This window comes from Portunus trituberculatus, chromosome 48 (genome assembly GCF_017591435.1).
Source record: "Portunus trituberculatus isolate SZX2019 chromosome 48, ASM1759143v1, whole genome shotgun sequence".
NCBI lineage: Eukaryota > Metazoa > Arthropoda > Malacostraca > Decapoda > Portunidae > Portunus > Portunus trituberculatus.
Genome location: NC_059302.1, coordinates 20136125 through 20160330, shown reverse-complemented (window position 1 = coordinate 20160330; position 24206 = coordinate 20136125). Strand labels below are relative to the sequence as shown.

The 24206-nt window shown below is 37.7% G+C and overlaps 1 protein-coding gene across 1 annotated transcript in view; it reads right to left on the bottom strand.

Moving 5' to 3' along the window:
* The window catches only part of LOC123498446 (glycerol-3-phosphate phosphatase-like), a 25023-nt gene extending 1111 nt beyond the window's left edge, over positions 1 to 23912 (bottom strand). Inside the window, exons 1-6 of the mRNA XM_045245550.1 lie at positions 23765 to 23912; positions 23458 to 23652; positions 3225 to 3394; positions 2676 to 2813; positions 494 to 710; positions 1 to 28 (exon numbers count right to left, since the gene is read on the bottom strand). Of these exons, the coding sequence (XP_045101485.1) occupies positions 1 to 28; positions 494 to 710; positions 2676 to 2813; positions 3225 to 3394; positions 23458 to 23542 (638 nt within the window). The 5' untranslated portion in view covers positions 23543 to 23652; positions 23765 to 23912. The remainder of the gene's footprint in view (positions 29 to 493; positions 711 to 2675; positions 2814 to 3224; positions 3395 to 23457; positions 23653 to 23764) is intronic.
* Between the last annotated feature and the right edge of the window lie 294 nt (positions 23913 to 24206).

The following is a 24206-nucleotide window of genomic DNA, read 5'->3' as shown; positions in this document are numbered from 1 at the left end:
TCAATGGCCTTCACCAGGACACCAGCAGCTGTAATATTGTTGTCCTTCATTACAATGATTAACAATGGTAGTTTACTAATCATGATCATAGTAGAAATATTGACATAGATAAGTATCTTAGCTGATAGTGACAAATATTTATCAGACAATGTTTGATAGGAAATAGCCATTTCTTTACACCAATGAGCAATTAGACAATAATCCTGGCCCACACCCGTCAAAGTCCTAAACACAACATTTGCCAAACATTTGCATACAAATATGTTAATACTATTGATCAAGGCACTTGGACACATCTTTGTGAGACTTCTTTTCAAAACATTTCAACAAGAAAGTAGAATAAGCCTTTGTTTAACCTTTATACTTCATTGTAGATGTGATAGATATTCATATGCACAACAGTTATGCTTGATATCCAACACCAACTTGACAGTGATCAAGGGTGGTACTTGAGACTTGCCAAGTCCAGGGCATCTCGTCAACACATGCTCACCAGGTAAGTAGAGTGGTGTGCCAGTCACCATGTACTTCTCATCTGTGTTGGTGGCCATGAATAAACACTCGGGGTTGGCCAGGTAAGTGATGGCACGAACCAACTTGTCATAACTAAACTCCCGATCAAAGCCAACAGCCACCGCTCCAACCTCAGGATCCAGGCCCAGCTTGCCCTCAGCCAATGCAGCATATATGGACCCACCTATTCTCTCAGGCTGTGCAAAATTAATAAAAATAATCTTCCTCCTCCATCTTTTTATCCTCCTCAATAACCAGCAAGATAAGAACACTCCAGTTACAGGTAAAGATAGAAGAATTAAGAACACAAATGAGCTCACAAATCAAAGAAAATAAGCCAAACTCTGGAAAGTTATTTCTCTACCTCAGAGGTACCAAACTCCAAAGAAAACCTCTACACACAAACTGACCACCTAAGATAAGACAAGAAGCTATTCTAAATATTCATGAGTATATTTGGAAAACGACAAAAGCTGTATCTTAATGAGGCCTTTTCCTTGAATTTGAGAAGTGATCTGCAAGGTGCATAGTCTTCCTCAGGATTCTGTCATGTCACCTACTCTCTTCGTATTACTATTCATCTATGATTTAAACCAAATTACTATTCATCTATATCTTTTATGATTTAAACACAAACTTCTTTTATCCTTCTATTTTATAGATAGCAAACTTAGTATTGTTCAATACCTCAAAACTCAATTCTGTCATTTGTCAACTCAAACACAAGATACTATGGTCTGACCATTTTATGAAGATCATTTAGGCATTGGCTTTTTCAGGGATTTCCTAGCCTGCGGCTGCCAAACTTTGTGCTGGGCAAATTATGGGATTAGAGCCTATGTGTCAATGAGAACCTTGCTTCCCACACACCATCTCTCTCTCTCTCTCTCTCTCTCTCTCTCTCTCTCTCTCTCTCTCTCTCTCTCTCTCTCTCTCACTAAAATTTGAGAAAAGAATTTATCTGTCTATCTGTCAGTCAAGCTGCCTCCCCACCCCCTTCTCTCTCTCTCTCTCTCTCTCTCTCTCTCTCTCTCTCTCTCTCTCTCTCTCTCTCTCACTCTTCCATCCTGGCCGGTAGTGGGAGAGGAGCTGACCCATGGATTAACACGGTCACTTTGACCTGTAACCTAATTCGGTCACCAAAAGGGATGTGACAATTAACGCTCGGAGGGAACGTTGTGAAGTATGGTTGTGTTCGCAAAAACAATGCAAAATATATTTAAAAATAAACAAAAATGATTAACTTGCCTTTTTAGAGCATCACAATGTATATGTACTACAACACCATTCAGTTACAAAGTATTAAGTACCTAACTTGAGATGCATATTGGTACAAGTGTGACAACGCCACAGGCTGGGAAATCCCCGAAAAAGCCAACACCTAAACGATCTTCATAAAATGGTCAGACCATAGACAACTATTCTCTCTTCTTCAATGACACTCAACTGTCCTCCTCTCCTACACTGAACATCCTCAGTTTGTTCTTTACTTGACACCATTGTTAATATATTTACAAGAACGGTGCCCATCTACCACAGCAGCAATTGAATGGTTAGAAAGAAAACTTGGGAAGAAGCTGCAGACAGAAAGATAGAAAATGTAGGAGGATAATTTAGAGATCAAAGCTTTGTGCCAGACTCTGTCAATAACTTTTGATATACCTAAAGCAACAGCAAAAGTTTCAACAAAACCTCAAAATGAGGATGACTAAAATTAAGGAAAGCCAGATCACCAGTACTTGATGGAAACCATACTGGCAATCACATAGGAGATTGTGAAGTGATAATTGTTTAAGAATGTTCCTGTTGAGGATAGATTTAAGAACTTTAGAGATGAGCAGGATATAAAAGCAATAGGATGACAGTTTAAGGGATTAGAACAGTCATCCTTTTAAGGAACATATTGAATATAGATAAACATCCACCAACAAGGAGAGCTAGATACTGATAAAGTTGAAAGAGTTAGACTAAGCAAGGTGCAAGCACACAGGTACAGTTTTGGAGAATAGGACCACATTAGGTCCACAAGTCTTCCAAGGGTTTAGGCCAGCTAGGGCATGGAAAACATTATTGTGAAGGATTTCAAAAGGGAGGGAGCATGAAGTAGTCAGAGGGTGGAGAAGAGGGAGGTTTTATGTTGTAAATGATAAGTAGAGCCTCACCCCAACACCTATGCAGCGAATACCAGCATCCTGCAGTTCCTGGGCAATGGCAGCTGCCCCAACAACATACACCTTCTTCTGGAAATTGATCTCCTTCAGATACTGTGCTAACACAAATGAAGCACAAATGATGGATTCCTGCAAAAAGAAGACAGGTGCTAATGCCTTTCCTAGTGCTGTTAGTGTCATCGTTGTAGCAGTGGTAGTGGGAACAGTATTTACAAGGTGAGGAACGTTGCCATCTGTGTAACACCTGCAATTCTTTACCTTGTGCTATTCATCATTAACTCACAAGGGACACATTTCAACATAAAAATTATCATGTAAGAAGCTTTATACATAGATAACAACATAAGTCTCACTTCTTAACTATGTAATTCATGAATAAATAAATTAATCATTAGATTAATTAATTAATCAATTTAATGAATGAATTGATTTCAATCACTGAGATGATGGAGGAACAAGGTCCAAAGCAGCATGTGAGAGAAGCTCCCATCAGGTACAAGTGTCTTTCCTTCAAGTGGCCATCCCCCAATGCTGCCTTACCTTCTCAACGGTGAATCCAAGAGTGTTACATTTTCTATAGCAGTCATCTTGTGTTACTGTTGAGTTATTGGTCACAAGGAACACCTTTTTACCCATCAACTTGAGCCTGGAGACCACTTCTTGTGCCCGTGGCACCACATCTGTGCCCTGTGCCCCTCGCCACAATACACCTGCAGAAGAAGAGGCAGCAATGTATAAACATTGTTTAAAGAGTACCTTATAAATATTTACAAACCTTCCTAAACAAAAGCATACAAGATCCACAAGAGCTGCTTGAGAAACCCTGCAGCAGTGTAATTGCCTACATCTCTCTGCAATTAATGTGAAAGGTTCTAGTAATTAGGCTACCTAAAGCTCATCCGAGTTGTGTCTGACACTACGTATGCAAAACGTGATTATCCACACACTACTGTACTAACTGTCCACCAAATTGGGAAGTCCTGCAGGGTTGTATTGTTTCACATGTCTGAACAGCAACACTGAATGGGGTGCTAGTTTAGCCACTTACCAGTTCACCATTTGTTTGTTTGTGTTTGTGTTTGCACTTTGCACCTAGTAGGGCATGTAGCTCAAGCTTCACGTCCTGCTGGTTTCACCCTAAGAGAGGAACGGTTTCACTACTCATCATGTGTTGATACCAACAAGTAAATGTATTAAGCTAAATTGTATTAGAACTTTAAGAGTTCATAAATATAATTCACATCAATCTTTGTTGCAGCACTTTTCCTTGACAGACAAAAAAAAAAAAAAAAAAAAAAAAAAAAAAAATCAGTGATGAACTCCAGCCCCCATCAACCACAATGAAAGCAGATGGTTCATATCAATTCAGTAAGAATCCAAACTTTCCTTTCATATGCATTTTTTATTCTCATTATTTATTTATTTACTTTCTACTTAGGCCCACAAAGTATACGAGGGAAGAAGCATCACCTTGCCACTGTAGCAAACCCTGGCACCCCTATACCAGTGCCCCTGTAACTCTGTAACTGTGGAGCCCACTACAGCACGAAGGAGGAACTTGTCACATAAAGCATCAAAACTAGATACAGTTTACCTTAACTGAAAATAGTGACAATTTCAAAAATTTTGCTAAACTTTTATAAGGCATAAATGAAAGACCACAGATTTGTTTAGTATGTATATCTCAAAAAATCAAATGTTATAAGGAAAAGTTTGGAGTGAAAAGCATAAAAAACTATAGTTACAGTTTTCTTTGTCTGAAAATACTGACATTTTTCAAAACTTCCCACATACTTACTATAAGGCCTAAATGAAATTAGGCAGTACTTACAGGGGTTTCAAATATTCTCTATACAATAGATTATTATGCTATCAATGATGTGTTATATATGTTCATAATGACAACTGATAATGGTGCATCCTCTGGTTGGGATATCAGTCCCACAGACCTTTTGATATTTTCTACATAGAATAACTTGTATTTTCACCTCAAGCAGTACCTGCAGAAACTCACATTACACCCTATATTACACTACATGCTATAGAATTATTTCCTTAAAGGGGACATCTATTGATATTTTGGGGCAAATATCTCTAGAATTATACAAAAAAACATTTTTTTTGCTCAGGATGTCCAGAACAAGCCAAACAAATCACAGAATAGCAACACTTATTTACATAGAATCAAATCCCTTGCCACCTGGATACTATTTCTAAATGTCCTACACCGTTGTGTCATGGTCTGATTTCTGTGCCAATATACTTATTATTATTCAGCACTTGTAATATGCATAAAACCACACTACAATACTTTTTTCTCTGCAAATTTTGTCATCTGTCAAATCTCTCACGCCGCTTAATCTAATGTAGTGAGCCACACTGCCACACGTAAGACACACTGGTGCCTACCTTATCATTCTCTCCTCGTCTGCACAAAAACCAAACAAAAGTTCTTAGAAATTACCAAAAAGGCAACCAGAAACTTTTGAACATCAAGAAGGCTAATGTAGCAAGATGGAGATAGATAGAATGGATTGTTGTTGTCTTCTGATACCCTCATCTTTGAGTAGCTAATGAGTAATTACTTATCTTTTCTTATAAAGGGGAACTGATGCCTTATCATTCTCCAATAAGTCAACAAGGTATACATTTCATGCCAATTAGATCAATTCAAATGGCAAGTTAGGGATGAAATGGTTTAAATCTTAATAACTAAAAAAGTTTTTTTCACACTTCAAAAAATTTGAGGTCAGTAAAATATCTGAGCAACTATTGCAGTCTCAATAAAAACTAAAACTAAAGAACAATTTTTCTTTGAAAAGTTTAGAAAACTAAAATAAAATGGAACACAGATAAAGGAAAACTGAAGGTAGGAATTCTTCTATTTTTTCAGAGACAATCCAAAAATAAATGTTAAGATTTTACAAATACAAAATTAATGTAGATAGCTATGTACGTAAACACAGTTTGTTAAATTTTTCTGAATGCAATTGACAGAAATAAAGTGTGGAATAAAAAAAAAAAAAATGCTTTTTGTTCATCTCTCAATGCTTCACCAAAATGTCATGCGATTCACAGAATTTCATATATAGACACCTAAAAACATGCCAAAAATTCAAAGCCATATGCCTGCTAGACCCCATCCCTTTAAAAAAACGTATCTTGCTGTGGTTTCATTCTGAACAAATTAAGGTCATTCAATTTGGCATAATTATGGCAAACCTGGCATGATTATGCCAGAACTGTGACCTACAGCACGATGCACAGCTGGTCACATCACAGGTCATAGATGTGATCTTTCTACTCACTGGTTACAACCTCTAGGCACTAGTGCTACAATGATACTGTGACTGTGGCTGCAACTGTGTTGTACACACACACACACACACACACACACACACACACACACACACACACACACACACACACACACACACACACACCGTATAGTGTAGTGGTTAGCACACTCGACTCACAATCGAGAGGGCCGGGTTCGAGTCCCGGTAAGCGGTGAGGCAAATGGGCAAGTCTCTTAATGTGTGGCCCCTGTTCACCTAGCAGTAAATAGGCACGGGATGTAACTCGAAGGGTTGTGACCTTGCTTTCCCGGTGTGTGGAGTGTGTTATGTGGTCTCAGTCCTACCTGAAGATTGGTCTATGAGCTCTGAGCTCGCTCCGTAATGGGGAAGACTGGCTGGGTGACCAGCAGGTGACCAAGGTGAATCACACACACACACACACACACACATATATAAACGACATGCCATAGGGAGTGAACAGCTACATAAATCTGTTTGCGGATGATGCGAAACTGTGCTGAGTTATAAAGCAAAAAGAGGATTGTGAAATACTGCAGGAAGACCTAAATAAGATCTAGAAATGGAGTAAAACGTGGGAGATGGAATTCATTCAATGTGGACAAAAGCCATGTCATGGAAATGGGAAAGAGTCAAAGATGACCAGTGGGAATCTATAAGATGGGAGATGGAGTAGAACTGGAGAAAGTAAAAAAGGAAAACAACTTGGGAGTGATGATGAAAGAAAACAATCAACCGGTAAGCCATATTGATAGAATTTTCAGAGAGACATATAATTTGCTAAGGAATACTGGATTAGCATTTCACTACATGGACAAAGAAATAATGAAGAAACTGATAAGTATTATAATAAGACCCAGATTGAAATATTCAGGAGTTGTGCAGACCCCCATAAAAAGAAACACATAAGGAAGTTGGAGAGACTACAAAAAATGGGTAAAAGAATGGTTCCAGAATTTGAAGGGATGACATATGAGGAGAGACTAAAAGCTATGGATCTACCAATCCTGGAACAGAGAAGGGAGAGAGGGGATCTGATACAAGTTTATAAATTGATCAACGGAATGGATCAAGTGGATAATGAGAAACTGATCCTGAGAGAAGAATATGACATTTGAAGCACAAGATCACATAGTAAAAAACTGAGGAAGGGAAGATGTCTGAGAAATGTTAAAAAAATATTGTTACCCGCAAAGATGTGTTGAGACTTGGAACAATCTGAGTGAGGAAGTGATGTCAGCAAAGAGTGTGCATAGTTTTAAAGAAAAATTGGATAAGTGTAGATATGGAGACGGAACCACACGAGCATAAAGCCCAGGCCCTGTAAAACTACAACTAGGTAAATACACACACACACACACACACACACACACACACACACACACACACACACACACACACACACACACAAAATATGACAAGCAAAATGATAGGAGTCCTCAAGAAAAAAGAAAATTTAGTAAGAGAAATTGCAGAAAAAAAGAAGAGTGTAATTATTTTTGGACTGAAAGAAAAAAATGTTAAATATAGACCAAGAAGGGAAAAAGACGAAATGAAATCAGTAAAAGACCTACTAAAACATCTGAATGACGAGGATAGACAGAACTTAGAATAGGAAGTAGAAGAAATCCATAGAATGGGACCATATCAAGAAGGAACAGTGAGACCAATTAAGATATTACTAAAATCACAAGCAGCAGCAGAAGAAGTACTATATAGAAAAACGAAACTCAGAGAAACAGAAGGTTGCAAAGATATATATATAAAGAAAATAGAAACGAGGAGGAAAGGAAGAGACACAATGAACTGGTGGCAGAAGCAAGAGAAAAAATAATGAAAGGTCAGAGGAGGAGAAGAAGGCATTTTTGGAGAATTATAGGAGACAGGATAAGGAAATGGTATATAAAAGAGAAAGAAGAGAAAAGAATGGAGCAAGTTTAACTAAAATGATAAGAACAAGAGATTAAAAATGATGTATACAAACATAGATGGGATTTTATCTAGTAAATTAGAATTAAGAGATTACATAAAGAAAGAAGAACCAGATATTGTATGCCTGGTGGAAACAAAGTTAAATGAGGCAATAAAAATAGACATAGATAAAAGGTATAATATATGGAGGAGAGACAGAGTGGGTAAAGGAGGAGTTATGATGATGTTAAGGAAGGAGATTGTGGTAAATCAAGTGGAGTTTGGGGAAGGAAAATCAGAAATACTGTATGTTAAGATGCATATTAACAAAAAGGAGTTAACAATCATTGGAACATATGTGCCACCAAAGACAAACTCATGGACTAACCAAGAATATAGAGACATGATAGATGACACAATAAGGAGTCTTACAAGAATCATTAAGGAAAGGAGAAAAGTGATATTGATAGGAGATTTCAACTGTAAGGAGGTAGACTGGGAAAATTATGAAAGTGGTATGGGGAAGATGCCTGGGAGATAGATTCCTGAACCTAATGATAGATAATTTGATGGTCCAAAGAGTAAAGGAAAACACAAGATTCAGAGGAAACGATGAGCCGGCAAGATTAGACCTAGTTTTACAAGGGATATACCAATTAACGATGATATAAGATACAAGTGCCCATTGGGAAAGAGTGACCATGTAATATTAGAGATGGATATAGAAGAAGGAAAGGAAGATAGAGATGAATCATACAAAGGAGACCGATTAAATTACAGAAAGGCTGATATTGAGAATCTCAAGAACTATTTTAAAACGTAAACTGGGAGGAGATGGAAAACTCATTAACGGTTCAAGAGAAATATAACTTATTTTTGGAAATATACAAAACTGGGGTCAGGAATATGTTCCGAAATATAGACCTAAAGAAGAAGGAAAGAAAGATTGGTTTAATGCAAGATGTGCTAGGGCAAAGGAGAAACGAGATGGAGCATGGAAAAGGTGGAGAAGAAACAGAAATCCAGAAAATAAGGAAAACTTCAAAACAGCAAGAAATGAATATGCTAAGGTGAGAAAGGAAGAAGAAAAGAACTATGAAAAGGACATTGTCGAAAAATGTAAGGAACAACCAAAATTGTTCTACAGATTCATAAAATGTAAAACTACAAAGTAAATACAATAGGTAAATAAAAAAAAAAAAAAAAAAAAAAAAACACACACACACACACACACACAAGGAAGCTGGGGCTGAACATTAGAAGAGAGAAGAACAAGAGGAGACATGATAACTATGTATAAATTGGTGAACAAGATTGACATACTGGATAGAGTTGATAAAGGTGACCACAAGTAATTATCTGAGGACATGGAAAAAGCTAATAAAGGACATCTGTCTAAATGACGTGAGAAAATACAGTTTTGATGTAGCATTGATAAGTGGAATAAACTGAGCAGTCATGGTTGATGCGGTGTGTGTCAATCAGATGAAAGAGATATGACAGAATGGACAAGGAGACAGGACACAGAGAGCTTAGCTAGGGACCTGTAATACACAAATAGGTAAATACAAATAGGTAAATACACACACAGTGGAAGGCGAGGCAAATGGGCAAGCCTCTTAATGTAGAGGCGGGCAACCTCCGACCCAGGAATGTTTATGCTAGGCTTTATTAATGCAATGATGGATACTAAAAGTAGAGAAGAAACTCTAATAAATTTTAAGTTTTAAATGAATAAATTATACTATTGAATTACTTTACATTTCATTATTATTATTATTATTAGATTATTATTATTAGTAGTAGTAGTAGTTGTAGTAGTAGTGTGTGCATGTTTTCTTTTATTACTATAGTATTCCATGCATTTGTCTGAGATTTCGTTTTCATGATTAAGAGTCTCATCTGGCACTCACTCTAAAGGTTGCCTGTGGTGTAGTGTTCATAGCAGTATATGTATAGGTATGGGATGTAACTCAAGGGGTTGTGGAGTGTGTGAAGTATTGAGAAAAGATGGTCTATGAGCTCTGAGCTCGCTCCATAAGGCTTGTTTCACACTATCGCTCCAGTATTGCTTCGCTCTTGCTCCACTCTCGCTCCGCTCAAGGTTCTGGTGCATTCACATGTCCAGTGCTCTCATATCGGGATGTTCTTTAACACTAGTGGAAGTCACACCACCAGTGATGGTGGATGTGTGACTTTTCTCCATCCGATTTGGCAGTGATCACCATTGCACTTAACGAAGAAGAAAGCAAAAAAGGAGGAGATTGTGGGGTTCATCCTATGCAGAAAGATAGAAAGAAAGAATGAGTTCCATACTTTATATCCTCATCATATTGATAATGAGACTAAATTTTTCAACTAACTTAAGAATTAACATTGGAAGATTTGAAAAAAATACTCTAAAAAATTGAGGATGAAAACCACAAGATGTAATTAATATTTTTTTTCCAGTGTACTCATATATATATATGGGCTAACTGTAAAAATTGTCCTTACATCAGTGATACGTAAATAAAATTTTATTTTCTATTTAATTATTTACCTACCTTTTGCATTGTAGTGTTTTCTTCTGATCCTCCATGTTTCATAGGATGAAAGGCAGAAATATTCCCCATACGAAGGCTAAATCATGACTGGAGCAGACCGTTACTAGTTCACACTGGCTGCAACGGTCTGGTCTCGCTCCAGTCAAAATATCTTTTGAATGTATCGCGACCACAGCGAGAGCGAACCGTTACTGCCAATATGAATGCTTACATTGAAATGCATTAAACATTATTGGACTGGACCGAGACTGGAGCGAAAGTGGAGCACGATCAAACCTATGGTGTGAATCAACCCTAATGGGGAAGACTGGCTGGATGACCAGTAGGCAACTGCAATGAATTACACTATAAAATAGTAAATGGAATGGATATCATTGATAGAGAAGATTTGATAAGGATGTCTCCCAACAATCAACTGAGAGGACACCCAAAGAAAATACAAAAGGACAGTTGTACGGGAGATGTCAAGAAGTATAGTTTCCCATATCGTGGCATTCACAAATGGAACAAATTGAGTAGAGAGGTTGTGTGTGGCGAGTGTCAGTCAGATGAAGGACAAACTTGATAAATGTGGACAAAGAGACGACAAAGAGACAGGACATAAAGAGCCAAGCTCAGGCCCTGTAAATCAGATAGGTAAATACAAATAGCAAACACACACACACACACACACACACACACACAATTAAAATGGCCACTTATAGGAGAGATGTGAAAAATATAGCTTCCTCATAGAAGGGTGGAAGCATGGAATAGTTTAGACGTGGAAGTGGTCAGCAAGGAATATTCATGATTTTAAGAAAAGCTGGACATTAATAGATATGGAGACGGGACAACACGAGCATAGCTCTTTTCCCGTATGTTACAATTAGGTAAATACAATTAGGTAAATACACACACAAACACACACACACACACACACACACACACACACACACACACACGACGTCGCTGAGAGAGGACGGCTCGTCTCTGCTGCGGACGGGAAGAAGGAAAATACCCATGGTGTTACAGGGCCCGGGTAACTCTAAGTTAGTGTCCTGTTAATGTCCTACTGTCGCACAGTGTTGAAAGTGAGGGATATGGAGAGTGGTCCCTGAGAGGAGAGTGTGGGTGGTGATTGTTTTGGCCGTAATCAGCTGGCGATAACAAACATGGCGTCTAGACCAGCCCGGGACTTTGAAGGTTTTATAACTACGCCAAAAGGACTGGAGAAATTAGATATGGATGCAAGAATTCAGGCACTGGAAAGTAAGTTCCTAAACATTTTGTCCATAGAAGAAAAACTGGATAGAGTTCCAGCCGAGAATGATTCGTTCAAAAAAGAGATCTATTTGTTAACGATAGCGAATAAAGAGCTATTGAAGGAAAAAGTAGAGATGGAGAAAGAAAACCAACAACTAAGGAAACAATGTGAAGAGATGAAGGCTAAACTCATGGAAATGGAGATGAAAATATCCTAAGGGGACTTGAGGAAGGAGGAATGCCTTAATCTAATTGATACCAGGATGAAAGAAGTGAACCATGAACATCAGGAGGTACAAAGCTCCTTTAGGGAGATAGTGAAAAAACAGGAAGAGGAAAATAAAGGGATTACGCAGAGGTAAATGGTAAAGGCACTAAAGGAAAATGAGTATGTGGTGAGAGATATTGCTGAAAAGAAAAATGTGTGATCATAATAGGATTGAGGAAGAAACTAACAGGAACTGGCAGGACAGGAGGGATAAGGAAAATGACAGGATTAAGTCTTTACTGAACAAGATCTCTGTGGAAGAAGAGGACCTATATGCTGAGGTAGAAGAAAGTGTGAGATTGGGAGCTTTTGAGGAAGGCAAGAATAGACCATTAAAATTGAAATTAAAGTCTCAGGTGGCAGCTGAGGCCTTGTTGAGGAGGGCTTGGAAACTTAAGGACTCTGAGGAAACCAAAACAATTTACATAAGAAGAAATATGTCACAGGATGAGCGAATGAAAATGAAAGAGCTTGTAACTGAAGTGAAAGAGAGGAATGACGAAAGAACAGAGGAGGAAAAGACCAAGTTTTTTTGGAGGATGAGAAATGGGAGGCTAAAGAAGTGGTGGATAAAACAGACGGAATAGACATTACATGGAAGAATGAGACTAGGAATGGAATACAAGTGACTTACACGAATATAGATGGATTTCTGTCTAAGAGGCTAGAATGTATGGATTACCTAAGAAATAACGAACCGGACATAATGTGTGTAGTGGAAACAAAGCTAAGGCCCGAAATAAAGCTAGACTGGTTTGTTGTAAAACACTACAAAGTATGGAGAAATGATAGAAAAATAAAGGAGGTGGTGGTATAATGGTTCTTACTAAGGAAGATCTGATAGTGAAGGAGGTGAACTATAGTAAGAGAAATGAGGAAGTGATAAGTATGCTTATAACAGATGGCAAGAGGGACATTAATATTATAACAGTATACATACCACCCAGAACCAGTGCTTGGGAATATGAACAGTACCAAATGGTGATGAGAAATACTCTAGACAGAATGAAGCAAGAACTCATCAGAAAGGATAGAGTGATGATAGTTGGAGACTTTAATTGCAAAGAAATAGTGTGGGAAGACTACGAAGTGGTGAACGGTGGTGAGTGGGCAGAGGAATTGTTAAAGGTAGCAACAAATAACTTGATGACACAGTGGGTGAGATCACCAACAAGGTGCAGGGGACAAGATGTTGCAGCAAGGTTGGATTTGGTATTTACCAGGGCATCTCTCTAAAGAGGAAATTGAACATGAATGTCCCTTGGGGAAAAGCGATCATGATGTCCTAAGCTTTGAGCTGGATACGGAATTAAGCACGAATAAGATTGTGGAACAGGAGGAAAAATTAAATTATACTAGGGCAAATTATAACCATATAAGGGAGTTCTTTAATGAAATTGACTGGTCCGTGGTATACCAGGAAAGGGATATGCAATTGAAATACGATAAATTTATGGATTTGTATAACTCTGCTGTGAAAAAGTTTGTGCCATATTACAGAAAGAGGACTTTAAATAATAAACAGTGGTTTAATAGAAATTGTGAAGAAGCAAAAAAGAACAAAGAAAAGGCATGGAAGAAACTTAAGAAAAACAGTGATGTATTATCAAGAGAAGTTTACAAAACAGCAAGGAATAGATATGTTGAAGTAAGGAGAACAGCACAGAAGGAATATGAACAGAGGGTGGTGGAAAACTGTGATAGTGACCCAAAATGTTTTACAAATTCATAAATGGAAAACTAAATATAAGGGAGGCAATAGAAAAGGTAAAAATGGGAAGAAGTATATGAGGATGCTGGAGATATAGCTGAAATTTTGAACGACAACTTTTGCAAAGTGTTTACAAAGGAGGAGCATTTTATGGGAGGAAGGCCTACGGAAATAAAGCAAATGCAGGACATCATGGTTACTAAGGAAGATGTAAGGAAAATTATAAGCAATCTGGATATTAATAAATCAATGGGGCCTGATGGCATATCTGGGAGGTTGCTAAATGAATGTAAGGATCAATTGTTGAACCCGTATTTGATATTGTGGAAACCTCCATACGAACAGGATTAGTCCCGAAAGAGTGGAAAAGAGCTGACATTGTGCCTATATATAAGAATGGTAGTAGAATGGAACCGCTAAATTATAGACCAGTATCGTTGACTAGTATATTGTGCAAGGTATGTGAAGAAGTAATTAAAGTGAAAACATTCTGAGTGAAAGACAGTTTGGTTTCAGAAAAGGAAGATCGTGTATCCAATTTATTATGTTTTTATTCAAGAGTGACTGACATACTACAACATAGAGAGGGATGGGTGGATGCTATCTACCTGGACTTGAGAAAGGCCTTTGATAAAGTACCACACAATAGACTGATGTGGAAACTAAAGAAGATTGGAGGAGTAAATGATAAACTAGCAAAATGGATGGAAAATTACTTAATGGGAAGAGAAATGAGAACAGTGGTGAGAGGAAGGAAGTCCGAGTGGAAGAAGGTAACCAGTGGAGTTCCACAAGGGTCAGTGCTTGGTCCCATCATGTTTTTGATTTATGTTAATGATATGCCAGTAGGAATTGACAGTTACATGAACATGTTTGCGGACGATACTAAAATTATGAGGAGAGTAAAGAATGTGGAAGATTGTAACAAGTTACAGGAAGATCTTGATAAAATATATGAGTGGAGTAAGGAGTGGCAGATGGAATTTAATATAGACAAGACCCATGTTATGAAAATGGGAAGAAGTAGATACAGACCAAACTGGGATTACAGGCTGGGTGATGAGAAAATTAAAGAGACCAATGAGGAGAAAGACTTAGGAGTAACCGTGCAAAACACTTTGTCACCGGAGAAACACATTAACAAGATTTTTTGGAAAACATATAACATGCTTCAAAATATTGGCCTTGCATTCCACTACCTAGATGAAGGAATGATGAAGAAGATATTATGTACCTTAATAAGACCCCAGTTAGAATATGCAGCTTGTGTCTGGTCACCGCATATGAAGAAAAATGTGAAGAAGGTAGAAAGGGTACAGAGGCTGGCAACAAGAATGGTACCAGGACTCAGGAGTTAGACTATGAGGAAAGACTGAGGAAGCTGGGGCTGACCACATTAGAAGAGAGAAGAACAAGAGGAGACATGATAACTATGTATAAATTGGTGAACAAGATTGACATACTGGACAGAGAGTTGATAAAGGTGTCCACAAGTAATCATCTCCGAGGACATGGAAAAAGCTAATAAAGACATCTGTCTAAATGACGTGAGAAAATACAGTTTCCCGCATCGTAGCATTGATAAGTGGAATAAACTGAGCAGTGATGTCGTTGATGGAAGAGAGAGATGACAGGAATGGACAAGGAGACAGGACACAGAGAGCTTAGCTCGGACCCTGTAATACACAAATAAGTAAATACAAATAGGTAAATACACACACACACACACACACACACACACACAATACAGTGGGCTCCGAACTTAAAGAAACACATAAGGAAACTAGAGAAAGTACAGAGGGCTGCAACAAAAATGGTGCCTGACTTAAGAGATTTGACTTATGAAGACAGACTGAACAGAATGCAACTTCCGACCCTGGAAAACAGAAGAGAAAGGGGAGACCTGATAGCAATATACAGAGTGATGATTGGCATGGAAAAAATGGATAGGGAAGATCTGTGTATGTGGAATGAAAGAATGTCGAGAGGGCATGGGAAAAACTAAAATGGCCACTTATAGGAGAGATGTGAAAAAATATAGCTTCCCTCATAGAAGGGTGGAAGCATGGAATAGTTTAGACGTGGAAGTGGTCAACGCAAGGAATATTCATGATTTTAAGAAAAAGCTGGACATTAGTAGATATGGAGACGGGACAGTACGAGCATAGCTCTTTTCCCGTATGTTACAATTAGGTAAATACAATTAGGTAAATACACACACACACATACACACACACACACACACACACACAAAGAGAGAGCCTTGTCCAACCATCAAATATCATAGTCCGACAGGGAAAAGTGATCATGTGGTTCTGGAAATTGAATTAGATCAGGAAATTTTGAAATGCAATAAGATCCACAAATAAGGCAGATTAAATCATGCTAAGACAAGTTTTGAAGAATAAAGAAATTATTTTGGTAGTATTAATTTGAAAGAAACCATGCAAGACAATATGGTCCAAGAGAAGTATTCCAAGATACATAAAATGAACAGGTAAAGAGGTATGTTCCTGTATACAAAGAAAAAGAAAGCAAACACACATGGTATAATGCTAAATGTGCAGAAGCTAAAACTGGAAAGGATGCAGCTTGGAAGAAATTTGATAAAGAAATAGCGAAATGAAGGAAATAGGAACCAGTATAAAGAGGCACGGAATGAATATATTAGAATGAGAAGGGAGGAGGAGAGAAAGTTTGAAAAAGATATAGTAAAGAGATGTGAAGAAGAACACAAGCTATTTTACAAATAGCTACATAAATGGAAAGATGAACAAAGAGACCATCACTAAGCTTGTTAAGGGAAATAGGATACAACAGAAGAAGTGAGTGACCTTATGAATGAAAGCTTTAGATCAGAATTCAGTGTAGAAGGAGAGTTCATAGAACCAAATGACTAAGTGGAGGAGGAAGAGTTAACAAACATTATGGTTATTAGAAAATGTTGATGTCAGAAAAGCAAGGGGACCAGATGAAGTGTAAGGATAGACTTTGAGAGAAAGTAAAAAACAGCTAATAGAACCAATTTGGGATGTGATCACCAGCCCTTTGATGGAAGGGAATGTACCAAGGGAATGGAAAAGAACAAATATAGATCCTATGTACAAAGGAGGGAAAAAAAAACCGAGACCCTAAATTATAGACCAGTGTCACTGACTAGTGTTGTGGGAAAAATCTATGAAATTGTGATTATAAAAAAATGGCTGGAATATCTGGAGGAAAATTAAATCATATATAACTCCCAATTTGGATTCCGAAAAGGAAGATTGTGTATAACAAATTTACTAAGCTTTTACACGAGTAATCAACAAGGTACATGGGAGAGACGGATGGTTGGACACAGTGTATCTAGTAGATATTAGAAAGGCTTTGAACACAGTATGATATAGAAGACTCTTATGGAAAATAGAACACATTGCAAAACTTTTGAGAAAAATACGGCACAATGAAGACTATATGGAATTAGAGAGAGATTGACAAGATCTGGGAATGGAGCCAAAGTGGAAATTAGAATTTAACACCAAGAAATGCGAAGTGATGGAAATTGGTAAAAGTAATAGAAGACCTACATGGAAATGCAAAATGGGAGAAGGGATCATAATGAAGAAAGAAGAGAAGGATCTTGGAGTGGTTATACAAGACACCCTGACCCCAGAAAGACACATAAATGGATTATTTACTTCAACATGTAAGACATTAACAAATATCAGGGTGGCATTTAACTATATGAACGAGTATGATGAAAACCCAGACTTGAATATGCAGCAGCAGTGTGATTACCACAAATGCAAAAGGACATCAAGAAACTAAGAAGATTCCAGAGGAAAGCTACAAAGATGGTGCCAGAAATAAAAAAAAAACCTTCCCCATGAAGAAAGACTAAAAGAAATAGAACTACCAACTTTGAGGGATAGGCAGGAGAGAGGAGATCTAACAACGATTAATAAGATAGTGAACCGTAAATGGAAAAGATCGACAGACAAATACCTGGTATCACTGATTGATGATGAGATACATGGACAAGAGGAAACTAAAATAATGAAAAGTCAGTGTTTGGGAAACATGAAAAAGTTTAGTTTTCCACATAGGAGGGTGAACATCTGGAACGGCTTGAGTGAAGAGATTGTAACAGCAGAAAATCTGCATATATATTTAAGGAAAAGTTGGATAAAATACGATATATGGAGACAGGTCACTATGAGGCTCGCTCGAACCCTGTAATATACAACTCAGTAAACACAGACACACTTGTCATTCTCTGCCAATGAACTGTTTTCTGAAGCCACTCTGTGACTCGCGTAATCGCTATACTTTCACCAGGCTCCAGTTGAAGCTACGAAAAGATTTTCGGGGCACACGATGTGTCAGGAAGTCCTAGTGATGTTATCAACTTGATTTATATATTATTGACAGGAGGGGCATTCTTGAGAACCTGTCTTGTCTTTTGTGTGTCCTTTGAAAATAGTCATAATGATCAAAGCGTTTCAGAATAAAGAGGCCATTCCCTCACAGACTCGCATTCCACTCAGCAAGCAAGTTTTCTCACCTGGCTGTTCATCAAGTACTTAGTCCTCCTGGCTCCTGCTTTACTATGTGCACTACTGTCCGTGATGTTGCTGAAAGCCTCTCGAGTCAGTGCGCTGCATACCCGCATTACAGTAATAAATACACTCCTCTGCCAGAAACTCACTTGCACACGTGGCTGCCATCATAACTGTCAGAGTCAGCAGACTGCTGCAGTGCTGCTCGCCAATCGCCAGTCGCGACGTAAGCACACAGTATCAACAATACTGTGTGAAATATATTTGTCACATATTCAAGGAAAAATAGATTTGGTTAGGGCCAAATTAAATATTCTTATAGTAAATGTTTGAAAAAAAAAAAATGCCAAACACCCGTAGCAAACCGTACTTACCTAAACTTATTCACTGAGTGCTGGCTTAATCTAATATTATTCATCAGGACTTTTTTAATCAATATTCTATTTTCCCCAGGAATGTATTATTGCTAATATCATTACAAGTGTATAAACTTTCTTTGGTACTGTTTCCCCTACCGCCATGCACTCGGCCTTGATGTTAATGATATACACAGGATTATGTATATGGACACCATACATGAATCATGGTGTATGAACTGTAACATAGACATTAAGTTCTTCAGAGGGCTAGGAGTGAGGAATGGTGGCCGTCTATTGTAGAGCAATCAAACAAGAGAGGCCGTACGTAATATTGTTCTTGCGGATGCTGTTCTCGTGGTGGAGACTTGAAAAAGACCTAGCTGATTTTTTTTTTCTTTTAATACAAAGCAATAATCAGTTGTGCAAGGTGGACGGGCGGTCGACTTTGAAAAATATGCAGGTATATACTAGGTAAAAAAAAAAAAAAAAGACGTTCGTAAACGAGATGGCCTGGGAAGATTGATACATTTATTGTTGAATAAATGAAATACAACAAAGGAGGAGGATGGACCTTGCCACCCACCCCCTGGGCAAAGATTTAAGATTAAAGTATCAAAAATATATACCTAAATAGACAGTATACATAACAAGAATACAAGTACTTAAATAAATTAATATAGATATTGTACACCTTATTGCATAAACATCCTACAGTCTTGGAGCAAACTGAGGATATTCCTTGAGTATATCACTGAGTGTGGTTGAGTCTAGGAGATGGTCAATGAGGCTGTATAAGTATGTTGACCTTGTGGCGTAAATTTAGCAATGAGAGGACATTCCATGATATAGTGATGCAGAGTGTGTCCCCTTGGTGCAGAACATAGCACACATCACGCACCAGGAGAAGCACTGACTTCCCAAAAGTATTTGTAGCCGTAAGCCCGTATCACACGGTCGCTCTTTTTCTGCGATATCACGTCTTGCGACAGCATGTTCGAGAACACGTCGCGGGAGACAATAGCACACATTTCGAGAAAAACAACAACGACGTCGAGTGCCGATGCAAAGGCAAAATTCCCGCCAAGAAGCTGAACCTGACGCGGGCAGCAGGACCTCATTGGCATTGCCACCCTGTCGTGTGATGCAGTGTGTTTCCCATAGGTGTAAGCGCAGATCTGGGAGACACGTGCATAGTGAAGACTAGTGCCACTGCCTCTGTAGCAACAAAGCTCCAACTGATCACTAATGCTACTATGTACAAAATCCTTAAAAATAATGTTACTCTTACATAACCCAGAGTGTACTCAGTGCCAGGGTCAGCTGTGTCATCTTGGAAGGCACACTAAGCAAGGTGGTCTGCTTTTTCATTTAGCGGGATACCCACATGAGAGGGTATCCAGGTGAAATGGACCGTGGCACCAGCACCTTCTAGGGCGTGGATGAGATCAAGACACTTATTAACTAGATCACATCCCATGGGGGAGGTGGATTGAAGAGCATGCAATGGAGCCTGACTGTCAATAAAGAAATAAAACATTCTTATGGAGAGGCGCCACAATATGGAGCGCCTCCAGAACAGCATACAGTTCTGCCCTAGTGGAAGAAAGCAATTACCCTCATTTCATTACGTGAATAATACGTGAGCGCTGAGGGGTCCGCGGAGGCTGCAAGTATTAACCCTTTCAGTACTATGAAGCGTTTCCAAATTCATTCTTATATGGGGATTAGAATAATAAAGACTCAGCCCATTAACCATCTGACCTCCAAAGACCGTTCTTAATCGAACCGAAATCATCTAAAAATACCCAGAACTCATAGTAAAAAACGTGTCCAAGTGCTGAAGGGGTTAAATCAAGGAGGTTGCCTTTCGAGGTTGCCTACCATATATGTGACCTTAATAGACTCGCAATAGTCGTGGCATACTGTGCCACGAAGACTTAGACAGTAAATCATATATACAAATGAGATAATACAATGTTTTCCAGCTTTGGTGAACTTGTGTGTGAGGTGGAAAACTGTCTTTGGGGCAAACGTATGACTGAACAAGGTCATGTAGAGTACATACATATGTGAATATACATGTGCATGTATAGATGTAGACATTTACATAAACATGTGCATTTAAGTGAAGGATAAGTAAACTGTTTATCAGGTGAAACTTAAATTGACCTGAAGGTGGATTTTTCTTGGAATAGCAATTACTTAACACGTCAAAATTCTCTCTCTCTCTCTCTCTCTCTCTCTCTCTCTCTCTCTCTCTCTCTCTCTCTCTCTAGCTTTTATTTAGAATGACGTGTGATTTAATTCATGTCACTGTGAGTTGGAAAAGCATCAATCACTGAAATTTTACTTCACTATTTGTTTCTTGTTATGCATTAAACGAGAAAAGTCATCTTTTTGCGTAATTTCTCCGGGAAACGTCCTGCTGTATTTCTTTCAATATTGCAGCTATTTCAGACTAACACCGTTAATAACAGATGTACATTACATAATTAGGAAACTAATATGTGGTTTACATAAGTTAAACTATCAATTCTTACTTAGTTTTCCTCTAGTAATGAAAAAGAAAGCGGCAATTTCCCATTGATTAACACGGGAGAGGGCAACGTTTTGGGTGTATGTTACGATAGTAAGCTTCTACCCACTGGCTTCACTTTTTTAGTACAGCAGGATAGGCGCGCGGCGTCTTCATCAATATAACCTCCTTAGGTTAAATGGATCACGAAGAGATGATGCCGGATGGATGAGGACCGGTGTTTACACAAATTAAAATCTACACATTATTGAAATTGAACGTGAAGGAAAATATCAACTCGAATATGGTGATCATACACATACCTACTTTTAAGGTACGCGGCCATATTTAGAAGGCAGTAACTGAATCACGGAGTTTGAATACTCAACAGATGGAGGTGGTTATGATGATTTCATGAGTTATAATGATTATTATAGTGTTCTGAGCAACTGTGTCCAGAAAAAAATAACAAGTTGGCGTTACCTTTTATCCCGCGGCACAGCTGACTATATTATGACACCCGGGCATTCAGATTTACAGGAGATAAATCGGGTTTCTCTTTACTGCCCAACGCGAAGTACAATAATTATTGATCCCTGATTTCTCTTGCCAGGCACACTGCAATCATTGTATTATCAACAATACACTGAAACTAAATCGACTTAATCCACAATATATATATATATATATATATATATATATATATATATATATATATATATATATATATATATATATATATATATATATATATATATGTATACACACACACACACACACACACACACACACATATATATATATATATATATATATATATATATATATATATATATATATATATATATATATATATATATATATATATATATATATATATATATATATATATATATATATATATATATATATTTTTTTTTTTTTTTTTTTTTTACAGTAAGGCCTATAGCGCCTGTAGGCACACTTGAAGAGTGTATGGAAGCGCTGTTCAGCTTCCGCCCATTAGTGGCGCAGGCAATATATATATATATATATATATATATATATATATATATATATATATATATATATATATATATATATATATATATATATATATATATATATATATATATATATATATATATATATATATATATATATATATATATATATATATATATATATATATATATATATATATATATATATATATATATATATATATATATATATATATATATATATATACATTAATTCGATAATGATATCGAGTGCTGAGAGCTGAAGATGTGAAAAATATGGAGTCATATTAAAGGAAGTAACGTTTTCTCTCTCGTTGTCATTTAAAACATTTATGACATTTAGATGGTAGAGTTTAAAGTGTAACTACTGGATATGCGTAAAGGACTTTCAACAACCATCCTATCTTATCATTATCAGCATCACAACATTCATATCTTCGATTTTCATATCGTTCTCATAATAATTATTTAGCTAGACAATAGATTTTAGAAACACTATTCATTTTTCTTTGCAAGCTTTGTCCTACCTCTCTAGTGCTCACCCTAGCTGTTGCCAAGCTATTTTATACATTTAGGTATGTACATATCTAATTATTAATTTTCTATTACCTTAATACTCTCTCTCTCTCTCTCTCTCTCTCTCTCTCTCTCTCTCTCTCTCTCTCTCTCTCTCTCTCTCTCTCCTAATATAACTACATGTTACCCACTGTCCAATGCGTTAATTAATCTTGCTTTCATTGCCATCTTCCGTTCTTCTATTACACCTTTACACTTTTTCCCTCTTTAACTATATATTAGTAAATGAACCTTATTTAAATCAAAGCTTATTTGGCACGCATAACTTTTCTAGGTGATTTATAATTGTCTTGGTTTTGTGCCAGTCCAAATGTCGAAACACAGTAAAATAATTAAGTTAACGCACATTCATATACGCAAGAGCGATTGGACATGTAGTTTCATGCATTAATGCTTGCATGGCAGTGATATACATACACCCATGGTGGTCAACCATGCGTAACATTATAGATGTTGAGTTACAATTGTGCATTGAAATACTTCGTATTCAGAACACTGGCTTTGCTTTTGGAAACAGCTAGTGTCCAAAAAAATAAAACGAAATAAAATAAAGCTTTGAAGGAACACGTATTCCAGTTTCTACCATACTGTAGTTGAGTTCAGCCTACACTGATGAGGACGGTAGGCTTCTCAGTCAATGTCACCTTTAATCAAAAGAAAATTATTTGCCAGAAATTCCTTAAACACATTCTGCCGTGTCTCAGGTCGCGCTTGCATGCAACGAAAGGCACTTCATTGCATGGTTCTGCTGCACCTGGGCTGAAATCACACTCTACTCACCGTCACAGTCGAGAAGGACAGTATCTATTTCCTCTAGTAGCTGCTGCAGGGAGTCCCTGTCCATAGACATTGGTAAGGAGTCCATTTTGTCACCGTGACGACGCGCCCTGCAGGAATGAGCCTCCACCACCTCACCGCCACCTTGCTCCAGAAATAGCTGCCGCCGCCACCCGGTTTATATCGCGTCTGTGATGGCTGGAGGAAAAATATGATATCATCACTATAATATATTATTTGTTTTATGAGTGTATGTACCATGTACAATATAAATGATGCACGACTACTGCGGCTCTTGGCCACTAATTACCTTCCTTGGACTGACAAAACCTGCCACTTTGCTTCCTTACGGTAAGTGACAGTCTAAATTGCCCAAGATGTGTCTTCACCTATCGTTTGGTGTATTTTGTAATACTGATCGTATCGTAGCACAAAAATACACGTTCACATCGAGAGTAACCTTTACTGGTTGGTCAGGTACATACAATACTGCAACCCATATGTGGTAAGCATTTTGACAGCACACATACACTAATACGTAAGTAGCTAATGTTATCTGCTGTATGATCGACAATTAATTTGTATCTTGGATAGCATTACGTACGTTATATGGGTAGTCAAAGTACTTTAGTAATACGTTTACCCAGCTAGCTCGTGAGTCATGTACGTGGTATCGCGCGTCGCGAGAGGAAATAGAATGTTGCGTCATGCACACTGGCTGGAGCGCGTCACCCACCTTATCTCTGACGGCA